Source organism: Notolabrus celidotus, chromosome 22 (genome assembly GCF_009762535.1).
Source record: "Notolabrus celidotus isolate fNotCel1 chromosome 22, fNotCel1.pri, whole genome shotgun sequence".
Classification (NCBI taxonomy): Eukaryota; Metazoa; Chordata; class Actinopteri; order Labriformes; family Labridae; genus Notolabrus; species Notolabrus celidotus.
Genome location: NC_048293.1, coordinates 21,641,185 through 21,668,623, shown reverse-complemented (window position 1 = coordinate 21,668,623; position 27,439 = coordinate 21,641,185). Strand labels below are relative to the sequence as shown.

Here is a 27,439-nt window from a genome sequence, read left to right as displayed (position 1 = left end):
TAACAATAACAAATAATAATAAAAATAATAATAGTAATAATAATAAATAGATATAATATCAACAGGCCTCTGACTATGATCATCTTTTACTGACAGTAAGAGCTGCTGGTGAAAGCAGCACTATTTAGTATAAGGCTGATAACAGTTCCAGGTTTGGGAACGCTCCCTTGAGTCACCCTTAAGAGTGGCCCCAATACAAAGTGAAGTTTGTCTGCTATACAGCATAAAGAAAAACAACAAGTGCCTGTATAGTTTTTCATGTTGACTTTACTGCTGCATTTGAGGCTTATGATGTTCGTCTGCAAATAAATGTGGTTGTTATGCATCTTTGTTTTCAAAATATTGATTTCGGTCTCTCTCTAAATGAACAAACCTCAAACGAAAACCCAGTTTTCACTATGAAATGAGGCCATGGGGATTCCAACAGTGTCTTTACAACAGGTACAACACCAAATTAATGTGGGGAGCACATGTGTCAGAAAAAGTCTGAATGTGTAGTAGTGTGGTTAAGCTTCAGTTTCCATGCCTCATATTTACCAAACAGACCTTCTGTAGTCATAGTAAAGACATACACAGTCATAACAGTGTGCATCTGTGTCTTTGTTTCAAACAGGAAGCATGCTGTCTCCGAGATCAACCAAACGCTTCTCCAAAAGCAGCATCAGCCGTGAAGACAGTCATTCACCAACACTGCGAGCCTCTCCGACTCCAGCAAGGCAAGAGAGAGCCGTCTCATCGAGGCTCGCCAAACCCCCCAAAAGTCCAGGTAAAGATTCATCTGAGCCCTCATCGCCTGTTAGCAAGCTCCCAACAAGAGGACAGAAGAGCTCCAACAAAGTCAGGACCAGAAGGCTGTCTTCAGGTGAGAGCTCTGCGACCACACCCACGTCCAAACAGAACGGCAATACAGAGGAGGACGTCTCAGCTGATCAACTGAAGGACAACTCAAGTGTGTCCACGGAGGACGAGGAGCACACCACAAAACCCAGAGGCAGTCCGTCCAGAAGCAGAGACATCAGACTGAGAGGTAGAGAGGGGAAGGACTTAAAGGAGGGCAAGAGGAGTCCTTCATCTAAAGACATTTCAAAAAGTCGACCCGTGCAAAACAATGCAGAGAAATCTCCAGCAGAGGTCACAGACTCGGGAGATAAAGAATCCTCTGGAAGTGAAGCTGTCAAAACAAGTCCATCTGAATCACCTGTTGCTGGTGTTAATAATGCAGACAGCCTGGACGGACAGACTGAGACCAAACTACAGGTAAAGGTTCAGTCTCCATCCAAAATATCAACTCACATTAAAAGCAGCAAAACCAAAGAAGAAGAAGAGAACACAGATTCTTCAAAAAAGACGTGCACAGCAGACGTAAAAGAAAAAGACGCTAAAGAGACAAAACAGCTGATTGGTAACAAAACACCAGAAACAATCCAGGTGAGAGGAATCGCAGAGCCAAACTCTGCAGAGCCGGATCAGGAAACAATGCAGGCTCAGAAGGATGTAAGTGATACGCCTGCCACGCCTGCAGGGGATGACAGCATCCGCGATGACATAATGACCAGCTCTGATCAGGCAGGTGTGGAGCCTGGTAGTGTTTCTCTTGAAAAAACAAGTAAGGTCACTCCTAGCAGATTAAAAACCGAAGGAAGTCCGGACTCTAAAGACCAAGACGCTGAGCTAAAAGTCGCACTTTCAACCTCTGCTGTTGCTGTTTCGATTGATTCTAATCTACCAAGTAAAGAACAGCAGAAAGAGTTACAGAGTGACACCAAAGCTCTCAAAAAAGGTCTCACACACAGTGAAAAATCTGCAGAAGAATTCAAGGTAGAGAAGAAAGCTAAAGAGGAGGCTGGAAGGAAAGCAGTCGAGGGTTTGGACAGTCAAACAGAGACTGTGGCTGTTTGTGAGCTTCCAAAGAATGTCGAAAATCAGCCGGACAAAGAGCCTCTTTTACCATCAGGAGAGGCTGAAAAACAGGAGAAAGACTCCAAACTAAACGAGGGGCTGAATGAGGCATCAGTGGAAAGCAGTGAGTCACAGAACAGTGGCAAGAAAGAGCTCCAGGCTATAACCATCAGGAATAAAGACGTTATAAAACCAGTGAAACCAACACAGCCGTCATCAGAGGAGAAATGTTTACAGCCTGAATCAGAGGACGAACCAGAGTCAGCAGCTACAGACACGCTGAAAGAGAAGAAGACAGGGGCAGAGGAAGGAGGAAGTGCGCTGTTACAAAAGGAAGCCAGTGTGGTCGAAACAAAACAAGAATGTGCAGTCCTCTTAAAAAAGAATGCAGAGGCTGGAAACAAGGGGACAGAGCCGCAGATTAAAGTATTAACAGAAGCCAAAGCAACTCTTACTAAAGAAGAGGAGGTGAAAACGAGTGGATCAAATCAGGACAAACACGCTGACGCTGTGAAGGAGAGTCAAACTCCTGGACTGAAAGACGTGGGCACAAAAACTGAGAGTGAAACAAAGGAGTCATCGCTGAAGAGTGTGGGGAACAAGGCTGCAGGAGCTACTGCTAACGTTGGAGTGAGCATTCAACAAGATAGGAAGAAGTCTGTGGATATTAAAGACCAACATGAGGACTTAAAACCAGAGAAGATTAAATCTAAAGCTGTACAGAAACCTGAGATGGAGACGGCGTCAGAAAGTGGAGCACCAAAAAAGTCTCTAAAAGCAGAAGCAGAGGCAGCAAGCAGTGAAACCAAGAGGACTGATGGCGCCAAGGAAGAAGCTGAAACGAAGGAGTCAGCGCAGAAGAGTGTGGCGAACAAGGCTGCAGGAGCTACTGCTAACGGTGAAGTAAGCATTCAACAAGATAAGAAGTCTGTAGATGTTAAAGCTGAACAGAAACCAGAGACAGAGAAGACATCAGATAGTGGAGCTCCACAAAAGTCTCTCAAAGCAGAAGCAGAGGCAGCAAGCAGTGAAACCAAGAGGACTGATGGCGCCAAGGAAGAAGCTGAAACGAAGGAGTCAGCGCAGAAGAGTGTGGCGAACAAGGCTGCAGGAGCTACTGCTAACGGTGAAGTAAGCATTCAACAAGATAAGAAGTCTGTAGATGTTAAAGCTGAACAGAAACCAGAGACAGAGAAGACATCAGATAGTGGAGCTCCACAAAAGTCTCTCAAAGCAGAAGCAGAGGCAGCAAGCAGTGAAACCAAGAGGACTGATGGCGCAGAAGAAGAAGCTGAAACAAAGGAGTCATCGCTGAAGAGTGTGGCGAACAAGGCTGCAGGAGCTACCACAAATGGTGAAGTTAACATTCAGCAAGATAAGAAGTCTGTAGATGTTAAAGCTGAACAGAAACCAGAGACAGAGAAGACATCCGATAGTGGAGCTCCACAAAAGTCTCTCAAAGCAGAGGCAGGGAGCAGTGAAACCACGAGGACCGATGATGCCAAAGAAGAAGCTGAAACAAAGGAGTCATCAGGGAAGAGTAAGAGTGAAGTTAGCAAACAAGAAAACCATGAGTCCAAAACTACTGGAGACAAAGAAGGGGATACAACCAAACCAGCTAAATCCAAGAGCCCAACAGTTAACGATGAACAGAAACCAGAGGCAGAGAACATGTCAGATAGTGGAGCTCCACAAATTGATAAAACTCTTAAAGCAGAGGCAGCGGGCAGTGAAACCAAGAGGACTGATGGTGCTAAAGAAGGAGCTGAAACAAAGGAGTCAAACCTTGAGTCCAAAACTACTGGAGACAAAGAACGGGATACAACCAAACCAGCTAAATCCAAGAGCCCAAAAGTTAAAGATGAACAGAAACCTGAGGCAGAGAAGACGTCAGAAAGTGGAGCTCCACAAATTGATAAAACTCTTAAAGCAGAGGCAGCGAGCAGTGAAACCAAGAGGACTGATGGTGCTAAAGAAAGAGTTGAAACAAAGGAGTCAAACCTTGAGTCCAAAAGTACTGGAGACAAAGAAGAGGATACAACCAAACCAGCTAAATCCAAGAGCCCAAAAGTTAACGATGAACAGAAACCACAGACAGAAAAAGTTCAGTCCGAGACAACAGAGAGCCAAGTTCCACAAGTGGACACAGCTCAAGCAGTTAACAGTAAAACCCAGACTTCTAAAGCCGAGGATGAAACGAAGTTACAAGGAAAAAAATCCCTCAAAGAGGAGGTCACTTCAAAACCAGAGAAGAACAGATCTACAAAGTTAAACAGTCCGAATGTGAACAGGAAGCAGCCTGAGACAAGAAAAACTCCAGAGAAGAAACCAGAGAGCAAAGTTTTACAAAAAGAAACAACACAAGAAACCAAGACTCAAGTCACTCCTGCTAAAGGGGACGTCAGCATCCAGCCGGACCAGAAAACTGTTAAAGTCCAAGAAAAGGAGCAAGCTACAGACAAGTCAACAAAATCCAAACTCCCAAGAAGTAAAGCAGAGCAGAAACCAGAGTTGGAAGCAACTCAGAAGAAGACGACAGAAAGCAAAGCTCCACACGTGGATTCAACTCAAAAACTAAAGACTGTCAGCGATGAAACCAAAGGAGATACTAAAGAGAAGACTCAAACTAAGGATGCATCACCAAAGAGTTTGAAGAAGAAGACTGTAGTTACAAAAGCTGACAGTAAAGTCAGCATCAAGCAGGATCAGAAAACAAAAGATCAAGATGATGACAAGAAGAAAGAAGAAGTGAAATCACCTGTAGTGAAGGAGGAGAAAGCAGCACCTGAGACTGATGAGAAACAGGAACACAAAGACACTAAAGAGGTCGTTACAGGTGAAAATAAAGTGACCAAACAGGAAGATTTGAAACAGGCTTCGAAGAAAGATCTCAAACAGGAGGCTGCAACCATCGTTGTCAAAGATGCATCGAGTAAAAAGGTTGCTGAGCAAAAAGAGAAGCAAGAAAAAGTTGGTAAAAGTTCAGATGCTCAGAAGCCGGATGAAGACACTAAAGAGAGACCCAAAGTTCAGAAGCAGGAGCTTCAGACGAAACAACAAGAGAAACCTGTAAACCTCAGCGACCCGATAAAGCCTGCGAGACCGGCAGTCAGCGGCAGTTTGACTCGGTCTGCGACAGTGAAGCCAACTTCTCCGACTCAGCTGAAGACTGAATCTCCATCCAGCTGGTTGGACGTGGAACACAACCAGAAACAGAAAAAAGAGCAGAGGAGGAGACTGGAGTCTTCAGCCAGTGAGGATGAATCTCTGGAGCCTGACGACATCGACGATTTCATCAGGAGCATCAAGGAGGGCAGCGTTCCTTTCTCGATACCTCCGAGGAGGCGCATACGGAGACATTCGCCGTCTCCGCCTTTCGCGATGCCGGCCATCAGGGAGGATCATTTTGAGAAGGCGTTCGATCCAGAGGAGTTCCAGTTCGGTCTGGGATCAAGCGGTAGAAATTTAAGGGACTCTTCTCCCGCTATGGTGATCAAACAGAAAGCAGCGCAAAGAAAAGGACGCTCCCTGGACAGGCTGTCACAGGCCGCCGAGGAGCTCGCATCGATTGATCAAATGGAAACACTTGATGAAGTGGAGGGGAAAGATGAAGTCAAAGATTTGGAACAAGAGGAGAAACAAAACAATGGAGAAGAGCCGTGGAGGCCGAAGTCACGCCTTGAGAGGATGTCCATCCTCTCCGGCCTTCTGAGCTCCCCTCGGTCCTCCAGGAAGACCAAAGAGGAAGCTACATCCGCCTCTAACAGCACACTAACATCCAACCTGCCCTCACGTGCAGAACAGGGAGTTGCTGATTTACCCCTATCTGGCATTGGAGCAGATAAGAAGGGTGTGAAAGGCTCACATGTGGGTGTATGTACAGCCGGTGAGTCAGTACTTGGCCACTCCTCTCCTCCTCCTCCTGTTCCTTCGTTCTCAGAGATAAAGCTGCCGGATCATTTAGAGAAATACATCAACATGAACAAGGGGGAGTCTGAGACCTCTGAGGGATCCACTGAGACACCCAAACTGAGCCCTATGGAGAGCCCTGAGACTGAGACGGACCAGACCGCAGCAGAAGAAGGACCCAAAGTTGAGGTGGGCTTGCCGGGGCCTGTTGAACTTCCTCCACCCAACAACTCCATCCAGCAGACTTCTAGAAGCAGACTCTCCAAGACTAAGGTAACGTTTTCAGTCTTTCACATGAAGAGCTTTTATGTTTAAATGTGGTTTTGATTTTTCCAATTTTCTAACAGCCTGAGAGCCTGAGTGTGTTCAGACCTGCTGAGCTCCTTCACACGGCTTTGATCTTTCCTAGTTTATTTCCATGGCGATGTGTCAGGTTAACAACTCACTCTTTTATTTTGCAACAAAAGTCATGAATCATGTGCAAGTGAGGACAGGACACACAGGCACATGCCCTCATGCTGGAATTTTGTAAATGAAGTCTATGCCAAGATCAGCTGACTCAACTTAGAACTGTGCAAATAACATGCAAACAAAGCAGAGCTATGCAAACAAGTGTTTAAGTGTTTGTGTTTAGATGAACGCTGCCATGCTGCATAACATGAGGTCATTTATCTTCTTTAGACCCTTTTCATTAACTAACACTTTAGCAGTGTTGATGCAGGACAGGTGAAGAGTGTAGAGCTAAACTGGAGGGTGTGGCATCTCTGAAACTTATGTTTACACCAAGCAGCAACGTCCAGTCTAAAAATATGAGGACAATGCAGAAGTGTTCAAAACTGCAGTTCAACGAGGATCCTCTTTAGGCTGGCTCTGGAAGTACTGGAAACCACATACACAGCAATTCAGAACGTCACATTCGCTCGACAGCAGTTATGTTGAGTTCAACATTTCCAGTATGGCTGCCGCCGACCAATGGCCTCAAAACAGCGCTTCAGGAACCGACGGGTGACGTCATGGATACTACGTCCATTATTTATACAGTCGATGGCTTACACAAGTTTTAGAGGGGAAACATCATAGACTGTATAAGTAATGGACGTAGTGTCCGTGACGTCAACTTCTGTCGAGCTAGTGTGAGGTAAAGAGGCGGGCCTTTAGCCTCTTTGTTAACAGCTATAGTGATCCCCCTGTCAGTGATGCTGTGTGCTCTGATACGTGTGCTGCAGACAGTGTTAAAAGTGTCTTGAGATATGGGGTCTGAAGGGTCTCTGTCTGAAAAACTATAACACCAAAAACAGAATGCACATTTTAAATGTATAAAGCATAAAGTCATGGAGGCCTACAGCAACACCACTACATATGTGATGTTCCTAAATTGGTTCTTTTAATGACTAACAACAGACATATCAGTTTCTGTCAGAGTTGTGCAACAAGATGGATCAAAAATAAGATTTGATTCAATTAAGAAATGATGTCCACTTATTAGATTAGTACAAAACATGAGCTCTGATAGCTGCTGGAGTTAGAGACACAAACAGATGGGAGTAAACAGCTGGGTCTAAGAAATGGAGACTGTTGCAAATATGCAAATAAGAGAAAACCAATCTTTATTATCAAAATCTTTCCTTTGCTTTCAGATTCCTGCAGTTAGAGGTTTCCATAAAAGACCTGGAAAGGTAAGAGGACATTTTCGACGGTAATACTGCATCAATAACACTTTGTTTGGTACAGCATGCTCTAATTAAATGTCTCTCTGCTTGTTCAGATATTTGTACACGAAGAAGTTCATTTTGGAGGGGAAGCGTTCGAACTTAATGGCGATGTGGAGGATGCCACCACGATGAAGCTCTCTCCTGTGATCTCAGTCAGAGTCATCAGAGGATGGTAAGAGTTTTTGTGATACTTTGGGACTCTGTGGTCGTAAATTTCTGCAGTCCATATGCTGAAGTGTCCTTGCAAGACTCTGAACCATAACTGTACCTGGTGTCACAGCCAGCTGTGTGTGAATGTGTGTGAATGTGATTAGTGAACACAGGATGTAATAATGACTGAACCTAGCTGAACTCATCCTGTGTTAATGCCATCTTTCTAGTTTTCTGTTTGTGCTTGTCCTTGTCGGCTGGTATCCAACAGAGCCGCTTAATTATCCCCTGAAGCTATCAATAAAACTCAAATGATGAGGAAAGTTTCAACACCCAGTGATGTTTTTTCTTGTTCTTTAAGCTGGCTCCTCTACGAAAAACCTGGTTTCCAGGGTCGTGTCATCGCCCTGGAGGAGGGTCCCACAGACCACATCGTGAACATGTGGGCAGAGGAGGGCGCTCCGACGGCTTTAGATGAGATGGGTCAGCCTGTACCGACAACGCCTATGGTCATCGGCTCGATCCGACTCGCCGTCAGGGTAAGTTTGATAGTACTTAGTATTCAGAACAATGGCTGCAGCGTGCAGGAGCAAGTGCTTTATTTATATGCTGTATGATACTCAATACATATCAACTGCATGAAAAAAAAAAGCTGTTGTGGAAACACTCTGCACATAGAAGTTCTTGCACGGTTGCTGTGATTACGTTCCGTCAGGCAGAATCCATGCATCTCCAAACCAGGAAGTTTTTACATGACTAAACACTGCTTGTGTTTCAACCACAAGCTTTTTAAAAATGCATGTTAGAGAGTCTACTTATAGGCAAATCCATTGCATTGATTATGCAAGAGAATTGAATGGTGAAATAAGGAGATAATGATTTGTTTCTTGCAGAGAAGAGCTGAAAGTGGATTGCTTCTACACAAATATATTAAAACTAACAATGAAACCTCCTTCAACTTTTGAAATCTCTCACTAAAAATACTGTTTTGTGTTTCCCAGGACTACAGCGTACCTCGGATTGACTTGTACACAGAGGTCAACGGGATGGGCAGGATGTCATCTTACTGCGACGACACTGTGGAGATTGGCTCCTACGCGATGCCGCAGACCACAGGCTCCCTTAAAGTCCACTCTGGAGTGTAAGATCACCTGACACCTTGGCTTTAAATTCCTTTGTGTCCATAGATTGAAAGTGTCAGGAATGTGTTTTAACAGTAACTCTACTAGTTGTGGCAGCAGTGTTACTATTCGTTGGAAAGCACAGAGAGATGCAGGCTTTGCAGAGACGGTAGAGGACAGAGTCTTCTTGAAGTACTGTCTGAGAAAGAATGCACACTGCAGGCCAGAGCTTGTGGTGTCAGAACTTTAACTGCTGCTAGTTATTGATGGTTACCACTTACATTTTCAACTATAATTCATTGTGCAAGAGAGGAAGACAGGTTAGGCTCTTTCAAGTACAGTGAGGAGATAACTCTCAGTTTATCTTGTACTTTGTTCTCTCTCTCTCCTGCAGCTGGCTGGTGTACACGGATCCAGGGTTTGGAGGATTCGTGGGCGTGCTGGAGGTCGGGGAGTATCCCTGCCCAGAGGCCTGGGGTTTCCCTCAGCCCTTCATCGGGTCTCTCAGACCTCTCCGAATGGTACAGCACATGAATCATCACTTTGTATTTGCACTACACTGATGTTTCATCAACCGCATTCTGCTTATAAATTGTCTCTTTATTTCAGGGGGTAATAAAGGTGGAGCATCCTTACGAAGTCAAGGTGGGTTTTGCTTGTTCCATCTTCTGTTTTTAAAAAAGCACATACAGGTTTAAATTCTAACACTGAAGTATCTGTTACATGTGTTAACTCACCTTTAATAGGTTTTATTCTGAGGTCAAACAAGGTTAAGAAAGGAAACTTAATCCAGTTTAATCCTGGAAGTTTATCCGATTATTAAAGATGTGCTCGTTTTGGTTCAAACACACTCAGGGTTAGAAAGGTTGCAAAAGAAGGCTCAGAAAATGAGGTTACTATAAAATGTTGGAGGTTTAGTAAAACTGAATAAAATCCTCTTAATATTTTATTTGAAGGGGGGCAGGTCATTTATTTCAATTTGAGCTTAAAAGAGAGCCAAACGCAGTAATTTCCACCATTTTCGACTCCAAACTCTTAAGTGGGGGACAATATAGACGGGGCAGGACCCTGGTGCAAAGCAGGGGCCGTGTTTCACCCTGAAGGGATTCTATTTCGCAAAGCCAATCATTCCTTTCCCCACTTATTACCCAGCTATCAACTAAAGACAAAAGCTAAGACAAAATACTGATTTAAAGATGATGAGAAGATGAAGTTCAATAAAAGTCCCTCTGATTCCACGGTCAGTAACGTGTTCATGGCAGCAGATCGTATCACTCTCGGTCTGAGCCTTAGTACCGCCCAAACAACAGTTTCTCTGTTGCCCTTTGCTCCTTCTCTAATCTGAGGTGTCTGAAGTGAAAGGTTCCTGCACTGTAAACGACCAGCCTTAACATTTTTACAGCTCGCCTCTCGAGTTCAGCTGTTAGCCCGCAGCCTGTGTGCTTGATTTACACGTAGAGAGATACTTTCACTGCATCTCGCTGTCATCTGAAGAATGAACGGTATTCCACCTGAGGACAGAAATGAGCTCACACACATAGCTTCAAAGTGTCATATCTTCATAACCATAGCTCATCTTTAACTCCTTCCTCTCCCTCTCTCTCTCAGGCCTTGCTGTTTGAGAAGCCTAACTTTGAAGGAGAGAGCATAGAGGTCGACTGCGACGTGTACGACCTTCAGGAGGAGTCCGAAGAAGAGAGCAAGCAGAAGAAGACGTTGCCTTCAGTGGGCTCTGTGAAGATACTGGGTGGTCTGTAAGTATCTGATGAGCAGGTGTGGGTATGATGTCACCTTAAGGCTTCTGTGGGGTGTTTGTAGCAACGTCTCTTTGGTGATAACAGTTCAAAGCGCTCTGCCATCACGCTGTTCTTCTGGATCAGTCGAGTCAGCGCCTTCACATGGCTTCTGGAAGAAGCGCTCTGTCAGTCTGATCTTTCACATACTCTAAGTGTGATCTAGGTGTTAATTTGATTCCAATTAACGGTGATTTTTAAAGTTATATATTTTTGGGCTTTTACACCTTTATTTTTTTATATACAGGAGAGGACACAGGATAGTGTAGGAAACTGGGAGAGAGTGGGGGAATGAAATGCAGGAAAGAGGCCGCAGGCTGGATTAGAACCTGGACCACCCGATACATGGGCGCGCAACTTAACCATTAGGCCAAGTCTGCGCCCAACGGTGATTTTTAAGTGAAATAACTGGAGTGAAACTTCACATTTTATTTAAGAAATGTAGTAAAGTAGCGGTCTAAGCGGACGCCTCATGTCCTTGTTGCGGTTGCAGGTTCGACTCTCGACCTCTACCATTTGCTGCATATCTTCACCCTCTCTCGACTCCCTACATTTCCTGTCTCTCTCCAGTTTTCCTATCTAATAAAAGCAAAAATGCCCAAAAACATAACTTTAAAAAAATCAAACAAATGAAGTGAAGTTTGAAAATATAGTCTCAAGTAAAGTGCTCTGACTTTGTCCCCGTACACCTCTGGTTAAATCTAACACAATGTGTGTTTAAGAAACATGTTCTTAGCTGTGCCTCAAACTAATTGATCTCGTTTGATCCGTGCAGCTGGGTCGGCTATCAGGACTTGGACTTTGAGGGCCAGCAGTACATCCTGGAGGAGGGCGAGTATCCTCACTGCAGCGACTGGGGAGGAGCTGAGGACGGGTTCCTCTCTCTGCGGCCTGTATGCACAGTGAGTACCACATGCAGCTTTATCAACACATTAACATAATGTGAGTTTCCTGCCTGATCTTGTCTCACTCTCTGGCTCTGACTCTCTCATCGCTGCGGTGTTGAAATGATAAAACTGGCTCCTCACTTTCTGCTAATTTGACTGTGGTTATCTTCTTCAGGACTCCTTGTCGCCTCACGCCAAACTCTTCAGCGATCCGCACTTCAACGAACTCGGGCTCAGCATGGACCTGCTGGGCCCCGTCTTCAACATGGATATGGGCTACGGACATAAAACCCAGTCTGTCAACGTCATGGGTGGAGTGTGAGTGAAAAAACAAGCTAACGATTTTTGTCTGCGTGTTGTCGACGCCCTGACAGCGTCTGGGTGTGTCTGTGTGCTTCTCACCTTGAAGACATGACTCAGCGCTCTGTCACTGTACACACAAACAAACACACACACACACATATAGCCTTGGGAACAACATGAAAGCGTGATAGATCGTGTAACTGATCTGTCAGGTTAGATAAAGGATGTAAGGAATCTTTATCCGTTGAGCGCTATGATTTACACCAAGGCTGCTCCTCAAGTTCCTACTAAACATTTACACTTCTTTTAGACGCCGCTCGTCTCAGTCTACCTGCTTGAGCTTTAAAGGGTTTTCATCTTCTTTTTTGCTGCAGGACAGTTGGAATAACAATCAGAGTCTGTCAGGGGCAAAAAAAAGCATCTTAAGTCAATCAATCAGACTTTATTTATAAAGCGCTTTTCAAACAATGACATTGTAACACAAAGTGCTGTACATCAAAACAACTTCAAATAGAATACATTTTACATTTTACATCCTACATCCTAATCCCAAACTCACCCCACAATCCTAAGGTTAAGAACACAATATATGCAACAATAATAATAATAATAACAATGAAAATAAAATAAATAAATAAAGGAAAAATAAAAAAGAAGTTGCTGAATGATATGATGATGATGATGATCGCTCTCATGATATCTTAATGAGGAAACACTGGAAGAAACATGAGATGTTAAAACTCAACACAGGAAATTAAACTCACCAAAATAAAATACATTTCTAAGATAATAAAATATTAAACCATTAAAAGAAAATAAGATGCTATACTTAAAATAAATAAATAGATAAATAAATAAATAAATAAATAAAAAGTGACTTAAATTGGAACTAAATAATAAATAAATAAAGTAAGGTGAAATAAAAAGTTAAAAGTAACTCTAAAAATGTCGGTCTTGAGTGTGCTTTTAAAAATGTTCAGGTAGGGTGTTCCGCAGGCTCATATGATAAATGTAAATCTGATTGATAAGAAGGAGCAGGACCATTAAGGGATTTAAAAAGCAATAAAATAATCTTAAAATCTAAAAGATACAGGATAGCCAATGCAGAGACTTAGTATTAGTGTAATGTGGGCTCCCATTCTGGTCTTTGTCAGCATTCTAGCAGCAGAAGACCAAGTGGACGTGCTTTATTCAGGTTTATGTTAGCTGTGACATTACATTCAGGTCTTTACAACCTCTTAGTGGCTGCCGGCTGCAGCTTCCTACTGATTAACATTCAAAACATTCTCTAAATATGAGTCATTTAGACTTCATAAGCCATAGGCCAAGTTCAAACCTGCAGTAATTCCTCTTTAAAGTGTGGTAAACATGAAACTTCTTTCACTGCGGTGTCAGCATCTTATGTTTGTTTTTCTCTTCCTGGCAGGTGGGTGGGCTTCGAGAACCCTGGATTCAACGGGGAACTCTACATCCTGGAGAGAGGACTGTACACATGCCCTGAAGACTGGGGAGCCCAGAACCCAAAGATCTCATCCATACAACCTGTCTTCCAGGTAAGAGTGGTTTGAACTGAGTCTAAGCTTTTATAAGAAATCTTAGAGAAAGCCAACATGCTGCTTTTAAAGAACGCTGCTTCTGTTTGACCTCTCTTCTGTCTGCTCTCCAGGACCCTCTGATGGGAACACCAAAGTTCAAGGTATCGATCACTCCTTTAAAGTCTGTATTAAAAACAGATTCTGGGTGTTTGTTCTCGCTGGGTTGCTAAGTTCTGTTCCTGTGTGCCGCAGGTGAAGCTGTATTCTGAGCCGGACTTCCAAGGACAGCTGGTGACGCTGGAGGAGAGCGCAGAAGCTCTGGATGAGGACTTTGTTCCCAGGTCCTGTAAGGTGCAGGCTGGCAGGTAAGCACACCTGAACTCTGAACCAGACAATGCCTCATTCTGTTGGTGATATTCTAGATATGTGAGATTAGACATTGCTGCAGTGTTTGGCTGAAACTCTGTATTTAACTGGCTCCAAGCGAATCGTGTCAGTGTCAGGGCTGTTCTTTGTGTCATTCCTACTTTAGAAGTCATTCCTGTATTTTAAAACTTGAGTCATTTATACGTTTAAAGGCAATAAGGACGATGAGACAACATTAATGTACTTGTGTGCTTCTCTCTGTGTTCCAGCTGGGTGGCGTATAAAGGATCCCAGTTCACAGAGAACATGTATGTGCTGGAGGAAGGTGACTACCCCAACACAGAGGCCATGGGCTTCATATCAACAGACTGCACCATCCGCTCCATACAGACTGCTGGACATGTGAGTGCTGCCTTGATGAGCTAAAGCTTAAGGAATACCTGTGGACATGTCCTTTAACAGATTCTGTATTCTGTATTCTGTCCTTGCAGGAGCTCTCTCTGCCCTCCATCACTCTGTTCAGTAAGGAGGGCTGCAGAGGTCGCAGGATGGTGTTTGGGAAAGGAGCTGTGAACCTGCTGCAGGTCGGCCTGAATGCACGCATACGCTCCCTGGTGGTGGAAGGAGGACTGTAAGTCACTGCTTTTTAACTCTCCACCTCTCTCTTTACCGAGTCTAAACTCATACGCACATCAGGGGCTGATAGAGGCTTAAAACTAAATAAAGACATCTGCATGAAAGGATTTCTACTTGAATGACAGACCAATAAAATGACCAAAGAATTATGCTCTGGTGTTTGAAACTAGTGAATGTTCAGATGATCTTATGCCATTCACTCTGGTTACAAGGTGGCTGCATGCAACCTTAGTTGATGCAGTGCATGCATCCACCTGTTGGAATGATAGATGGAACAAAATGAATGTTTATTTCTCAAGGAGAGACTTAATGGTTTTTGCAAAGAGCTAAAAAAAACCACAACTGCATTAATCATCCAAAAAGAGTCTATTTTGTCTTAGTCTTAACATTTGTTGGTTTTACATAATCAAACTCTTTACATTCCTTTAGTTTGGGGCACCTTATATTGATTTGTAAAACTTTCTAGGGCAAGAAAACTCCACTGTCTAGCTGCAAAAATGACATTAATCAGCAGTGTTTTGACACTTTTGTTTGCCTGTTGAAGGTTTGGCATCTAAATGTTGCTTCTCAATGTATTTTTGAAAGTTAGACAGAGTGTAGGTATAAGCTCACACACTTTAAAAACTCAAAACTAAGAAAGTGTTTTTGTCTTATTTTTAATAAAGAATGTCTTATTAGACCATAAACCACATCCACCTGTCCAGAGGTTCAAGAAAACAACTTATTTTATGATATTACAAATAAATAAGACCAGAGATGCTTAGAATGTGTAAAAACAAATCTGCTAATGTGGTAAGAAAAAGTTTCTTGACTTGAGACATACATTTGTTTCTTTCTTACCCCATTGGCAGATCTTTTTACTCATTACAAGCATTTGAGGTCTTATTTTTGGCTTGTAATACCTTGAAATAAGATGCTCATCTTGACTTGTCAGGCTCATATTAACGATTTCCTACTAGAAAGAAGAGAAAAAACACCTGCTTATTTTTGAGTTCATGCAGTGCGTTAGTATTCCTCTTAAAATAGATGTGCAAAGTCTTTTATCTATTGCAAAGTATGGAAAAGAAATTAAGTTTAAATGATACATGAGCTAAGAGTAAAGCTGTGACTATGTCTTCTCTACGTGACACCACATCTCTCTTAGAGGTGAGTTTAACACACGTCTGTCTGTCCTCTCCTCAGGTGGGTGTTGTATGAAAGCAGTAACTACTGTGGTCGACAGCTGCTCATACAGCCAGGCGAAGTGCTCGACTTATTCAAGATCAATGGCTGGCAGCGGACAGGATCCCTACGTCCGTTAATGCAGGTATGTAAGGAAGAGAGATGCTCTTTGGAACATTTAGTTCTCACATGGACGAGGTTGAAAAACAAGGAAATACTAAACAAAACACTGTCAACTATTTATATTTTCTTTGCATGTATCAGTGAATCAAACTCACCATGCAGTGTTTATTGTCTCCCTCCCACAGAAGCCGATGTTCTTCCGGCTGAAGAACAGGGAAACAGGATGCCCGATGTCGCTGACGGGAGCTCTGGACGACATCAAGCTGATGAGAGTTCAAGCTGTGGAGGAGACCGGAGGAATGGAGCAGATCTGGCACTATCGGGACGGGCAGCTTACCTGCAAGGTACAGCAGAATACCATCAACATGACAGACTGCTGAAACACAAGTCATGCAAATAATGTACAAACATGCATGACTGGAAACTCTATGAAAGCTCACAGAGAGGACAGACCTGCGATGTCTGTCTATATTATATTCAAAGAAACAAAATATCTCCACAAAACTTCTTTAACAGCGCTCAGAAGTGCTTCATTTACTTGGAGGGTGGCCTTAAGAGTCAAATAATCACAGTTTAATCATCAGTATTATGCTTTCTGACAGATTTGAAGTTAAACTTTGTAAAGAACCGTTGCTCTCCTGCAGGATCTGTTTCATACTTTAACACACGGCTGCAGTGCTCATACTCACTCTGTGGTTTTCTTATCGTAGGTGGATGTGTACATGAAAACAAGGGTGTGATCTGGATAATGTAAAAGGCAGGAAGACAACATCAATTCCCTGCAGACTCACTGTTCATTGTGCAGTTCACCTCCCTCAAAGGGGGTTTGTTTGTATTCCTGTCTGCTGTCTTTAGTCTGCAGGAGGTCTAAAGACTTGTGGAGTTGCTTAGACCGGCTTTGTCTTGCAGTTTGGTTGAAAATAAAGTAAAGGGACAAGGAGAGAGCTTAGTTTTAATGCTACCTGGTACCTTTTTGAGGTATCTTCACATTGTAAGGATATTTACAGAAGGTTTTGTGTTATATTATGTTTGTATGACTGATTCAACTGGACTTTAAGCAGCAGGGATAATTAAGCAGTACTCACTAACTCATCTCCATCCTTCTCCATCATGTCTCCGTCTGCAGCTGGTGGAGGACTGCTGTCTGGAGACCGCAGGCAGCATGGTGATGGCGGGCTGCCGGCTCTGCGTTTCACCAGAGAGAGGGAAGATCAACCAAGTGTGGAACATCACTGCAAACGGCCTGGTGCGCTGTCACGTCAAACCTGACCTGGTCCTGGAGGTCAAAGGTCAGATATCAAACAAGACAAGTTACAGTTCAGAGAGTAGAATAGATTGTTCAGTTGTACAGCTTCAGGCTCAGTCTTTATTCAACAGCTCCACCTCCTGGTGAAAAGAGGCAGTGCAGTTAAAAAGTTTTATGAAATGATAGCTTCCTTAATAGTTCATATGTTTGTCATTTTAAATCCCTGACCTGAGTTTCCTCGTCTCCTCCTCCCAGGCGGTCAGCAGTATGACAGGAACCAGGTGATCCTCAACACCTTCGACGAGAGGAAACTCAACCAGAGGTGGACTTTAGAGATCCTGTGACCTAATCGGAGTCTCAGCTCTCCTCACAGCCCCCTCCTGCTGCTCCGCCATGGGCCCTGAGCCCTGTGACGCAGCTCCACTGCAGCACTCACACCATAGAGGTGGACCCAGGATGGGGTTTTTTTTGCAAACACTGCACTCTTTTGTAGTATTTTCACTCTTGTTCAGGAGTGTAACTTTTGACTTGATGCACATTAGATCCAGCACTAAGATCTGATTTCAGGAGATTATTTTTAGACACTTGATCTTGAACCAAAGACTTGTTCCCTCCTCTATGTTGTCACCGTACGTGGTGAGAACTCAGCCCTGTCTCAATGCTGCTTTTTCCTTCATGGTACTTTTCTTCTGCAGGGGTCCAGTGTCTGCTCTTCAGTCATGATGTTGGCATACATGAATGTATTCTTTGTACCGACAGCTGCAATATGAAGTGTGACGTGCCTTCACTCCAAAGATCTCTGTAGAATAATTCTTCTGTAAAGTTTTTGATATCTTTTAGAGTTTTATAGGTTTTTAACTTTTTATGCAAACTCTTCTTTATGGCTTTAGTTTGTATAAAAACAAAGTGTATAGATTTAAGTTTCACAGCTTCCTTAAAGAAATCTGCTCCCTGCTGACTGTAAATATGTGAATGTAAAAGAGAAAACTGTTACACATGATAATAATAAAAGACATGATTTTATTTCTTGCATCTTTTTTTTAATAAAAGTCTTCCTTTAGACGTTGATGACTGTGATCTCAGTTTGTTTATGCTCCTGGGACGTCTCAACTCCGATACGAATGTCTCAAAGCGTCATGGTGGGACCATGTCGACGTATCAAAGGCGGTATCAAAGGATTTATTCTATAAGCTGCATTACTTCTAGCTCTGTGCACCTGATTGTTGCCTTTTAGCGTCTGCAGAGAAAGTTGTAATTTACACGTTCCTTTAAAATTAATTTGGAAGAGCTTAAATTGTCACTGTCTTTAACTTAGCTCATATATTTTCTTTGTTCAAGCCACTTATAAAAGGAAAAATATTTACGAGCATCTGTAGTGCACAAACAGTAAAGCTACAACATCCACACATAGTCTCATTACCATCCCAACAGTCATTTCTGCACCCGTGCCCCTTTTTATGCAAAGCGAGGACCTTAAACCCGAAGTATTTTCACCCCCAGTTTGTTTTGTGTTCGTGCAGAACCTTGCACAGAGTCTCTCTTAGGAGTCAGCGCTACGAGTCGTCTCCTTCTCTGCTGATCTGGACCACAGTCTTCCCTCGAGCGTGACCCTTCTCCACCTTCTCCAGAGCCTGAGGAACCTGAGCGAAGCTGAAGGTCTCCTCCACCACAGCCCGGATCTGACGGAGAGCAGACAGATGATGGGTTAGTAGAGATGATTTAATGCTGTTTCAATTATCTTGAGGTCTACATTGGAGTCTTACATCGGACACGCCCTCCCCCAACATTTCAGTGTAGCTCCTATCTGCAACTCTTAACACAGATCCTAAACAGTGCAGAGAACTAATCTAGTACCCACCTGTCCTGCATCCACCATCTCTCTGACTTCATCCAGTGCAGGACCACTGGGTGCAAAGAATCCCCAGCGATAGTGAACTCCGTTGACCAAGTGCTGTGAGAACACAGAGAGAGAGGAAAGCATGAAAACGTGCCCCTTGTTATGTTGTGCGTGCGTGTGTGTGTGTGTGTGTGTGTGTGTGTGTGTGTGTGTGTGTGTGTGTATCTGTGTCTGTGTGTGTATCTGTGTGTGTATCTGTGTCTGTGTGTGCGTGCGTGTGTGTCTTTAGCTGTATGTGTGTGTGTGTCTTTATCTGTGTGTGTGTGTGTCTGTATCTGTGGGTCTGAGTGTGTGTCTTTATATGCGTGTCTCTGTGTGTGTCATTGTGTCTGTGTGACATTTTGGCCTTTATGGGAACAAGGAGATTGTGACAACCTGGCCAGCTGTCGGCGCTCTGCTTTTTCTTTTAGTGACAGAGTTCACGGTGTGTGTGTGTGTGTGTGTGTGTGTGTGTGTGTGTGTGTGTGTGTGTGTGTGTGTATGTGTGTGTGTGTGTGTGTGTGTGTTTGTGTGTATGTTTGTGTGTCTGTGTCTGTGAGCGAGGAGAGGAGGCATGAAGGTGTGAACTGTGTTTCTGCCTCCGCTCTCTTGCGGAGGGTAAATCCCTCTTCATTCTGTACTCTCAGAGATTCCATCACTCTGCCGTGAAGCGTCGTTCCACATCGACTCTGAAACGATGCATCAGCTGTGGAATCAGACACCTCTGCTGCGTCCATCTGAATAATCAGTCTCAGGTTTTTTTTCACTGACTGGAGGATCGATGTGGGCGCTACAGAGACATGATACTGTCAGAGAGCAGATCCTTCTGTGGGGGTGTGGCGCTCCTAGTTTTACTTCCTCTGAACTGACTGAAGCACAAAAACATAACATCAGCTTGATCCCTCTCGACGTTTTGATAAAGATCAAACCAATGTGAGCGGGACATCGCTGCTCATTCTCTGAAGGTTTGAGGCTCTAAAAAGATAGTCCACTACATCACACACTTATCCTTTAACACAGTAAAGAATGGAGATATGTTTAAGATTCATAGGAGAGGAAGAAGATATTAAATACTGCTTTTATGATGGACAGAAGGCGTATTTTTCAACATCAACTTATAGCTGCCATCATTACCCGCACTGCGAGCCCGGGGGCAAACCCCACAGTCTCACAGTTACACAGAAAAAGAAAACAAAGGTTAAGTCGTTCAGGGACTGTCCCCGACTGTTATAACTCAGCGAACATCCTTTTTACTCTAAATTCATGAGAAATGTAAGTCCCGCTTTACTGGAAAGCAGTGAGGACGTCAGGCGCCAACCTGCAACAGGCATCACTCCATTCCATCACCCTGTTTGCCCTCAGGCGGGCAGAAGAGTGGAGACATTTGAACTCTACACCACGAGTACATCTTGTCTCAATGACTTACTCAGTTGTTACAGATAGATCCAGCCCTTTTAAGATGATGCTAACAGTGTGAGATTTTCAATGTTAACATTTCTTTTAACACACTGAGAAAAAACAGCTCTTAAATCTTCCTTCATATCATGTTAATAGACTTGTTTAGATTTAGACGTACTAGATTTAAGATATTTTGTGTTATTTGATGCTAAATATCTGAACTGTAATCCTCTTATTTTATCAGCAGATCATTTAAATAATTTCTCTGTTCCTTTTCTTTATTTTAGGAGACTTCTTTCAGTTGTTACGTATCTTTCTTACTACACAAATACACACCTACACTTCCTCTCATGTCCATTCATGTCAGACAAGATCCTAAATCAACTCGGCTAAGTCAAGAGGAACAAAGATTTGGTTTTAGGTGCGACCGCTCAGAGAATCAGGAAGGACAGAGGTATTACTTCTTGGTGTGACTGTTGCCACAAAGACGCTGAAGCATCTTAACGTTCCTGTTTGATGTCACTTCAGTGGAATAAGGTGGTGATGGTGGTGCACGGATGTGAAACACACACAGACACGGGCACAGGCCACAGATGCACAGCATGCATGCTCCTCTCTGCATGGAGCTCACCACACTGGGTGCACTGACAGGATGCAACTTTCACTTAATGTACAGAGCTCCAGGGTTGTGTATGAGTGTGTATGAGTGTGTGTGTGTGTGTGTGTGTGTGTGTGTGTGTGTGTGTGTGTGTGTGTGTGTGTGTGTGTGTGTGTGTGTGTGTGTGTGTGTGTGTGTGTGTGTGTGTGTGTGTGTGTGTGTGTGTGTGTTTTAGCTGTTTTAACACTATTACTGTACGTAAGGAAAAGTGGAGCGGTCTTTTTATTTTTTGCAGGGCTGTAAAATGCATCTCTTCTTAAAGCACAGCTAATCAAAGTCATGCATTGTATTAAAGGTTTGTTGCATAATAAATCTGCACTAACTCAAAGTCCCTGCATGTTTTACCTTAAGAGCTTTGGTGGCCACAGTGGCAGCAGTCTGCATCATGCCGTCAGCGATACCCAGCAGGTCTGTGTTCTGCAGGAACGGTGTTACAAGAGTGACATACTTGGCTCCACTCCACGGCTTAAGCAGCTTCAAAGCCCATCGCTCTGTGTCTCCCCCGATGTTATCCAGGACCAGGTCGAACCTGGACGTGAAGAGGGTTTCATCACTTGATATGTAAGCAAAAAAAAACAAAACATTTTTTGTTCTTGGGTCTGAGCAATAAAATGAAGGGAACTGGAAACGGCAATTTGCAGGTGGAGAGAGATAAAAGAAGGGGAGAGACACGTCGCTGCACTAATGAGCCGCCTGCAGCCGGAGGGATTTTGTCACATACTGTACGACACAATTAAACACTGACACTGATGTTAAAGATCTGCGGGGGCGTCTCTTACTTCTCAAGAGCTCCGAGCGGCTCCTCCACAGGCCCAGAGGTGTAATCCACCACATGGTCTGCCCCCAGACCCCGAACAAACTGCTCTGCATTCTGGGAGCAGGTAACAGTGACATGGGCTCCCCAGGCCTTCAGCATCTGTGCACAAATGGAAGTGCAGGTGTTATTTAAAATGAGTCACATTTACTGATATGAGAGCAGCTCTGGATTCATGTGAGGAGCAGAGATTGAAGAGGCGCAGAGAATATATGATTCATGAGATAAACATGTGGAACCTGAGCTACAGGATCCAGGTCAGGAGGTCTATTTCATGATCATGTGTATTTTTAGACTGCTGTCATTACGTGTAAGCTCACATTTTGCTTTATATAACGACATCAGTACCTGTATGACAAATGTTCCCACTCCCCCAGATCCTCCAAGGATCAAGATCCTGCAGAGAAACAGCAGACGTTAAAAATGAATGTGTGGACAGTCGTCTCCTCACTTCTGTTGCACAGATTCTCCCTCATTAGGATTCATGTCGGCTGAAGTCCAGGGCTGCAGGGTGTCAACTTCACAACAGAGTACAGGAGTGGCTGCCGGAGCGGCAGAGAGCCCTGAGGCTCATTAGGGAGCAGGGCAGGCTAACGCGGGGCTAAGCTTGGATGGAGTGAAATAATTGGACACATCAAAGACAGAGCTTCCTCTTGAAGGGTGGACGGGGATTAAGTAGAGAGTGTGTGTATCTTTGTGGTGTTAGAATGTCTGTCCATGTTCCCTCACCGTTTCTTGGCACAGTTGTCCTTGTTGAGTCCGCCGGTGTTAACGAGTGCAGACCAGGCGGTGGTCGCCACGTAGGGAATGGCTGCCGCCTCGATGTGGCTCAGACACTTCGGTTTGTGAGAAACCTGAAAACAGTACACGTTATAATGATCATAGTGAACAAAAGAAGCACCTTATCAACAAATACCAGAATAGTAATAACTAAACTCATAATTTTTTAATATATATATATTTTTAAATGTTATTCTTATTGCTTTTTTATCTTTTAAATATTAACCTATTCTCTTATTGTAGTTTCACTGTTATTTATTTGACTTTTTATTTATCTTTTATTTTAAATTATTATCATTTATTATTATTGGTTGCTTTTTTGTTCATTCACTTATTGTGTTTCTTGTACAAAAAACATCACTTGCTTCAATTGTTTAAATTGATCTTTTGTATTTAATGTGTAAAAATTCAAATAAACCGATCTTTGAAAAAATAATAAATAAATCCCAGCATTTTAATCGAGGTAGAGTCAGTGAGAAAAGATCTGAGGTGGAAGTAATTCATATTTCACAAATCCTTACCAATAAGATGTTAAATATAAATACCTTTCTTATTTATTTAAATCAATTTAAGAGTGTTGACAGAAAATTGTACTGCTGTTAATCTGCTTTAAATATCAATATTTGGCATCAGTGGCAGAATAAATATATCCCAGGAGTGAAACTTGATAAACAAGGGTTAAAACAAATCGAATGAATCACTGAAGAAGTGAACAAAATAAAGAAATGTGCTCTCAATCTAGTCCATCATAATAAAATACCTCATTAGCACTCAGCACCACAAACTCTGCCAGGCTGCCCTGCTTCCATGGTGGGATAGCCGCCCACACCTGAGAGAGGAACACAGAGACACAGACACACGACGATCACAGACTGAAAACAGAAACAGAGAGAGATAGAGATCCTGGAAATCTTTAAAACAGACTAATTTAAGCTTCAAAACATTTTATATCTGCTCATGACAGAAACAGTAATTTAAATGTGACTAAATTCAAAGAGGCTAGGCAAAGAAATGAGAAATAGGTAGAGAGCTGTGAGGTGAGTGGACAGCTGAATTGCAGCTCTAACTGCAGATATACAATGTTGAGTTTTTAATACATGTTCCAGGTCGGTTTGATGCCTGCAGGAGTCGCCTGTCCTAACTTTGAGGCTATTTCTAGCTGAGACGTGGAAAAGACCCGAGTCATGCTATGTTTCTAAACCCAGCAGGGATGACGGTGCATAATCCAGGAGGGAGGATTGTTGGGACAAATTGGACACTGAGGCTCAACACGGATGAACTGATCCACGGTGCTCTGACACAGCAAGGTGGCAACGCTCAGCAGGCATTACAGTCTGATGTCAGTCAAGAAGAAAAGTCCTGTACTGTTCTACCTCATGCTTGGACCAGGTGACATGCAGACAGTGTTCCTGCCAAATAACAACACTTCTTATTTATTTATTTAAGATGTGGCATGAGAAAGCAGGAGTCAAGTTATTTTGTATTGTTTAGCAACAAGTCCCAATGATACCTGTCGGATCTGCACACCTGAAAACAAACTTTACACTCAAACTAAAGTCATGCATGTCTCAGTGTTAGCAGGAACAAGTTGTTTCTATCACCAGATTCTACGGCACACTTTATTTTAATTCAGTATAATAAACACTGTTCTCTTTGTTCACCTCATCCCTCTCACTGAAGTACTTTACATCCAGGCCACACTCCATGATGACCCCCGACACCTCCCGGCCCAGGATGAGAGGGAACTCACTGCCGGTCTGTGTGATGTTCAGAGGGTCTCTCTTCATGGACAGCGTTGCAGCTCCATAACCACCTGACAGGAGGATCAGAGTGTCTGAATACAGCTTTGAAACAGTGACACATGACAGAATTAAGACGGTTAGTGGAGACCATTTCATAAGCATCAATTGTTGAGTGTTGTTTTTTACTGTTGGTATGTTGAAAGGTGACCTTGAGTGTCCAGAAAGGCGCCTATAAATACAATTCATTATTACCCTTTATAAAACACTTTAAAATGCCTCAGTGTTTTAAGGGTTTTTAAAAAGTCTGATACAAACATGTTAAATTACAGAATAAGAGTGAATAAGCTGCTTGTGAAAGTTCTGCTCCACTTTAAAATAAGCTGTATCTTTCTCTCTGTTGCTTCACTTGAGGGTTTGGAGCATCACTGTGAGTGTGCAAACTCTGACCCAAAAAGAAAGTCTTCCTGTGTAAGTGATAAGATGAAACCAGATAAAAAAATGTTGTAATATCATCCTTCCATTGAGAACTTGTTTGTAACACACTGACAGGATAACCTCCTCTGAATGATCCCCTTCAATATGCAATAACTTCAATCCAGGAAAAGGAACGAATACAGACGTAAAAACTACAACATTCTCCCCTCACAGCCCACCCACACTAAACCCACTTCCTTTAAGATAACAGAGTGGCACTGTCTGAGTGGGAGAAGGATGAGTGGCTGCACGATTCATTTCAAGAGACATAAACTCACAAGAAATATCAATCTACTCAGCCTCTGCACTTTTACTGCTTAGTATCTTTTTTACTCACTCAAAGTAGAATATAAATAAAATAAAACACATGCAGGTTTATTTAGTGACTACATGCTTTCACACTTCTTACATCTGATCATTATTCATTGGTAGACATGCACCACTGTATCAGTTCAACATCTGCCACCAACATTTGTCCTGTCAACAGAAATCGGCCCATCAGCAAATATTGTTACATGCATCAGCTCCATGTCAGTAGACGTTTATTGTGTTGCATCATTTTAATGCTGGCATGCTGTTATTTCTAACCACAGACACAGAGAGGGAGGTTTTTATTCAGTCTGTATGGCCAGATCAGATTTGTGTTCATGGTTAAACGTGACGGAAAATGTTCGCTTGTGGGAGAAGTAAAGCTTCTCTGAGGACGATCAGCGACAAAAAGCGAATTAAGTACACCAAACCTAAAGCTCAGACACCAAGAATTACAAAGAAGTAATGCAGAAACAGCTGTATCGGAATAAGATCAACACTAAACTGTTATTTTCAACATCAGCATCTGTATGGATCCGGATTTTCACAATTGATGCATCTCTAATCAAGAGGAGATTAAGCTCCTATAACTCTGTGTTTTTCCAGAATACACTTTATACTTCTAAGAGTTAAACAATCTGGTGACAAAGCAATTTTACATTTATTTTATCATCATCATCTTCACTTAATTTCACCGCACTTTTGTTTTATTATGCATCTGTGTGTGCACAAAGGGGTACAGAGGCCCTGGAGCTCAACTGCAGAAACATTTCATGACCACAAAAAACTTTTTATTACATCCATTACATTTTCTATGGAACAAAAACATTTCTCAAGACACAAAATATTTGAAAAAATATTTATGAAATGTATTTAATTCTTGAAATATTTTTGTTGTCCTATCTAATATTTGTGAATTTTGTGACATTTTTTTGTATTTTGTTAAGTATTCTTATGTTTTGTGAGTTTTTGTGTTTCATATAATACTTGTACATTTTTTCTAAATGTGTCATGAAATATTTTTGCATTTACTTTGTTTTTGTAATGAAATATTATTGAACATTGTGAAATGTTTTTGTGCTTCATAAAATATTTTAATATTTTAACGTTTTGTCTTTCTTTTTTTCTTATTTTGTTGAATATTTTAATGTTTTGAAATGTGAAATGTGATTTTGAGGTTATGAAATGTTTGTGCAGTTGAACTTCAGGTCCACTGCAGAAGCCATGTACAGACTCAAAGTAGACTTGTAAATCTAAAGTTAGGCTGTGTAATTAACCATAATTCAATCCTTAAAGCAACATAAGCATTTCAAAATAACCAAAGGGGAAAGTTAAAAATGTTCCCGATATTTCACTTAAAGGCACTGTGAGGAGTTTTTAACCAGCTGAGAAACAGGCTGAAACCGACACTGATGCCTCTTTATGACCTTCAAAAGCAAACAAGACCATGAACAACAACACTGACACCTTCATTGTTGTCATTTTTAATGCTACAAACCACTCAGAGGGGGTAGGTGTCAGACCACATGATTGATATTTGGCTTTAGAAACACCCTTTTTTGGCTGTTTTTATGGCACATAACCACATGGAGTGATAAATCTGGCTGTTAAACGACATTAGGGTGAGTTTTTGTTGAAAGCACTACTTTTTCATGTACAGAACAAGAGACAAGAGGTATCACTTTGTCCTCAAGGGGGCGCCAAAATAGATATAAATCAAAAGTTCCTCACAGCAGCTTTAAGTTTGATGCAGCCAATTGAAGCTCATGTAAATGCTTTAAGGATTTATTTTGGTTTCAGTGGGGAAATGTTGCAAACACAGATGTTGTGTTTGCATAAACAACAGCAGATCTATGTGGAAACTGTGAGCTAAATGTGTTTGCATGCACTATTTAATTTGTATCACCCTCAATATCCTTAACACAATATCTAACATTGTTAATGCACATTGCACGTTTTTCTCATGTCATGCAGGCATTGCTGCTGATTCAGACTCACCTCTCATGCTGACATCGAGTGGGTTCAGTCCTGCAGCACACACCTTGACAATGACCTCATTGGGGTAGTTGATGATGGGGAAGCTGGCATTTCTAGTAAACCTCAGCACTTCATTGCTTCCATATTTATCTATAACCCAGGCAGGCATGATAGTCCTGCAGGTTTTGGTTGAACTAAAGAGTCTCCTCTGGCATATCTTCATTTTACTAAGGTGAAACAAGCACCTGCTGTTCATGAGGTGTCTAACAGAACTCATTTTAAACTCTCAAATGCTTAAATAAAGTGAAAAAGGTGCTTTAGGTAATTTAGCAGCCCCTTATTGAAGACAAACAGATAACGTGAAGCTAAACGTTTAGCTTGTTTGAGTTATTTAAAAGCCAGAAGCACCTTCTTATCTGAGACATTATCCTTCTATACATACACGTCAAAATATCGAGTTAAAAATGTAAATATTCACTAGTTTAGGATCTGTTAACCAAGGTCTTCTTCCGTGACATGCCTCTTCCTGCACCGGTGTCTTAACAAGCGCTATGCCTCTCGGCCAATCAG

At 42.5% G+C, this 27,439-nt stretch overlaps 2 protein-coding genes across 2 annotated transcripts in view; one reads left to right on the top strand and one right to left on the bottom strand.

The window, feature by feature from the left end:
* The window catches only part of crybg1a (crystallin beta-gamma domain containing 1a), a 53,182-nt gene extending 35,279 nt beyond the window's left edge, over positions 1-17,903 (top strand). Inside the window, exons 5-23 of the mRNA XM_034674509.1 lie at positions 614-6,081; positions 7,446-7,484; positions 7,574-7,692; positions 8,032-8,209; positions 8,672-8,811; positions 9,186-9,312; positions 9,401-9,436; positions 10,400-10,545; positions 11,360-11,486; positions 11,647-11,789; positions 13,201-13,327; positions 13,441-13,470; positions 13,562-13,674; positions 13,945-14,077; positions 14,167-14,306; positions 15,494-15,617; positions 15,781-15,939; positions 16,722-16,884; positions 17,097-17,903. Coding sequence (XP_034530400.1) covers positions 614-6,081; positions 7,446-7,484; positions 7,574-7,692; positions 8,032-8,209; positions 8,672-8,811; positions 9,186-9,312; positions 9,401-9,436; positions 10,400-10,545; positions 11,360-11,486; positions 11,647-11,789; positions 13,201-13,327; positions 13,441-13,470; positions 13,562-13,674; positions 13,945-14,077; positions 14,167-14,306; positions 15,494-15,617; positions 15,781-15,939; positions 16,722-16,884; positions 17,097-17,185 — 7,601 coding nt within the window. The 3' untranslated portion in view covers positions 17,186-17,903. The remainder of the gene's footprint in view (positions 1-613; positions 6,082-7,445; positions 7,485-7,573; positions 7,693-8,031; positions 8,210-8,671; positions 8,812-9,185; positions 9,313-9,400; positions 9,437-10,399; positions 10,546-11,359; positions 11,487-11,646; positions 11,790-13,200; positions 13,328-13,440; positions 13,471-13,561; positions 13,675-13,944; positions 14,078-14,166; positions 14,307-15,493; positions 15,618-15,780; positions 15,940-16,721; positions 16,885-17,096) is intronic.
* rtn4ip1 (reticulon 4 interacting protein 1) lies at positions 17,842-27,435 on the bottom strand. Its single transcript, XM_034674511.1, has 9 exons — positions 26,891-27,435; positions 24,029-24,180; positions 23,128-23,196; positions 22,317-22,441; positions 21,936-21,984; positions 21,553-21,689; positions 21,119-21,302; positions 18,700-18,792; positions 17,842-18,520 (listed from the first exon to the last, which is right to left on the bottom strand). The coding sequence occupies exons 1-9, from the start codon at positions 27,144-27,146 to the stop codon at positions 18,395-18,397; spliced, it is 1,191 nt and encodes a 396-aa protein (XP_034530402.1). The 5' UTR covers positions 27,147-27,435; the 3' UTR covers positions 17,842-18,394.
* Between the last annotated feature and the right edge of the window lie 4 nt (positions 27,436-27,439).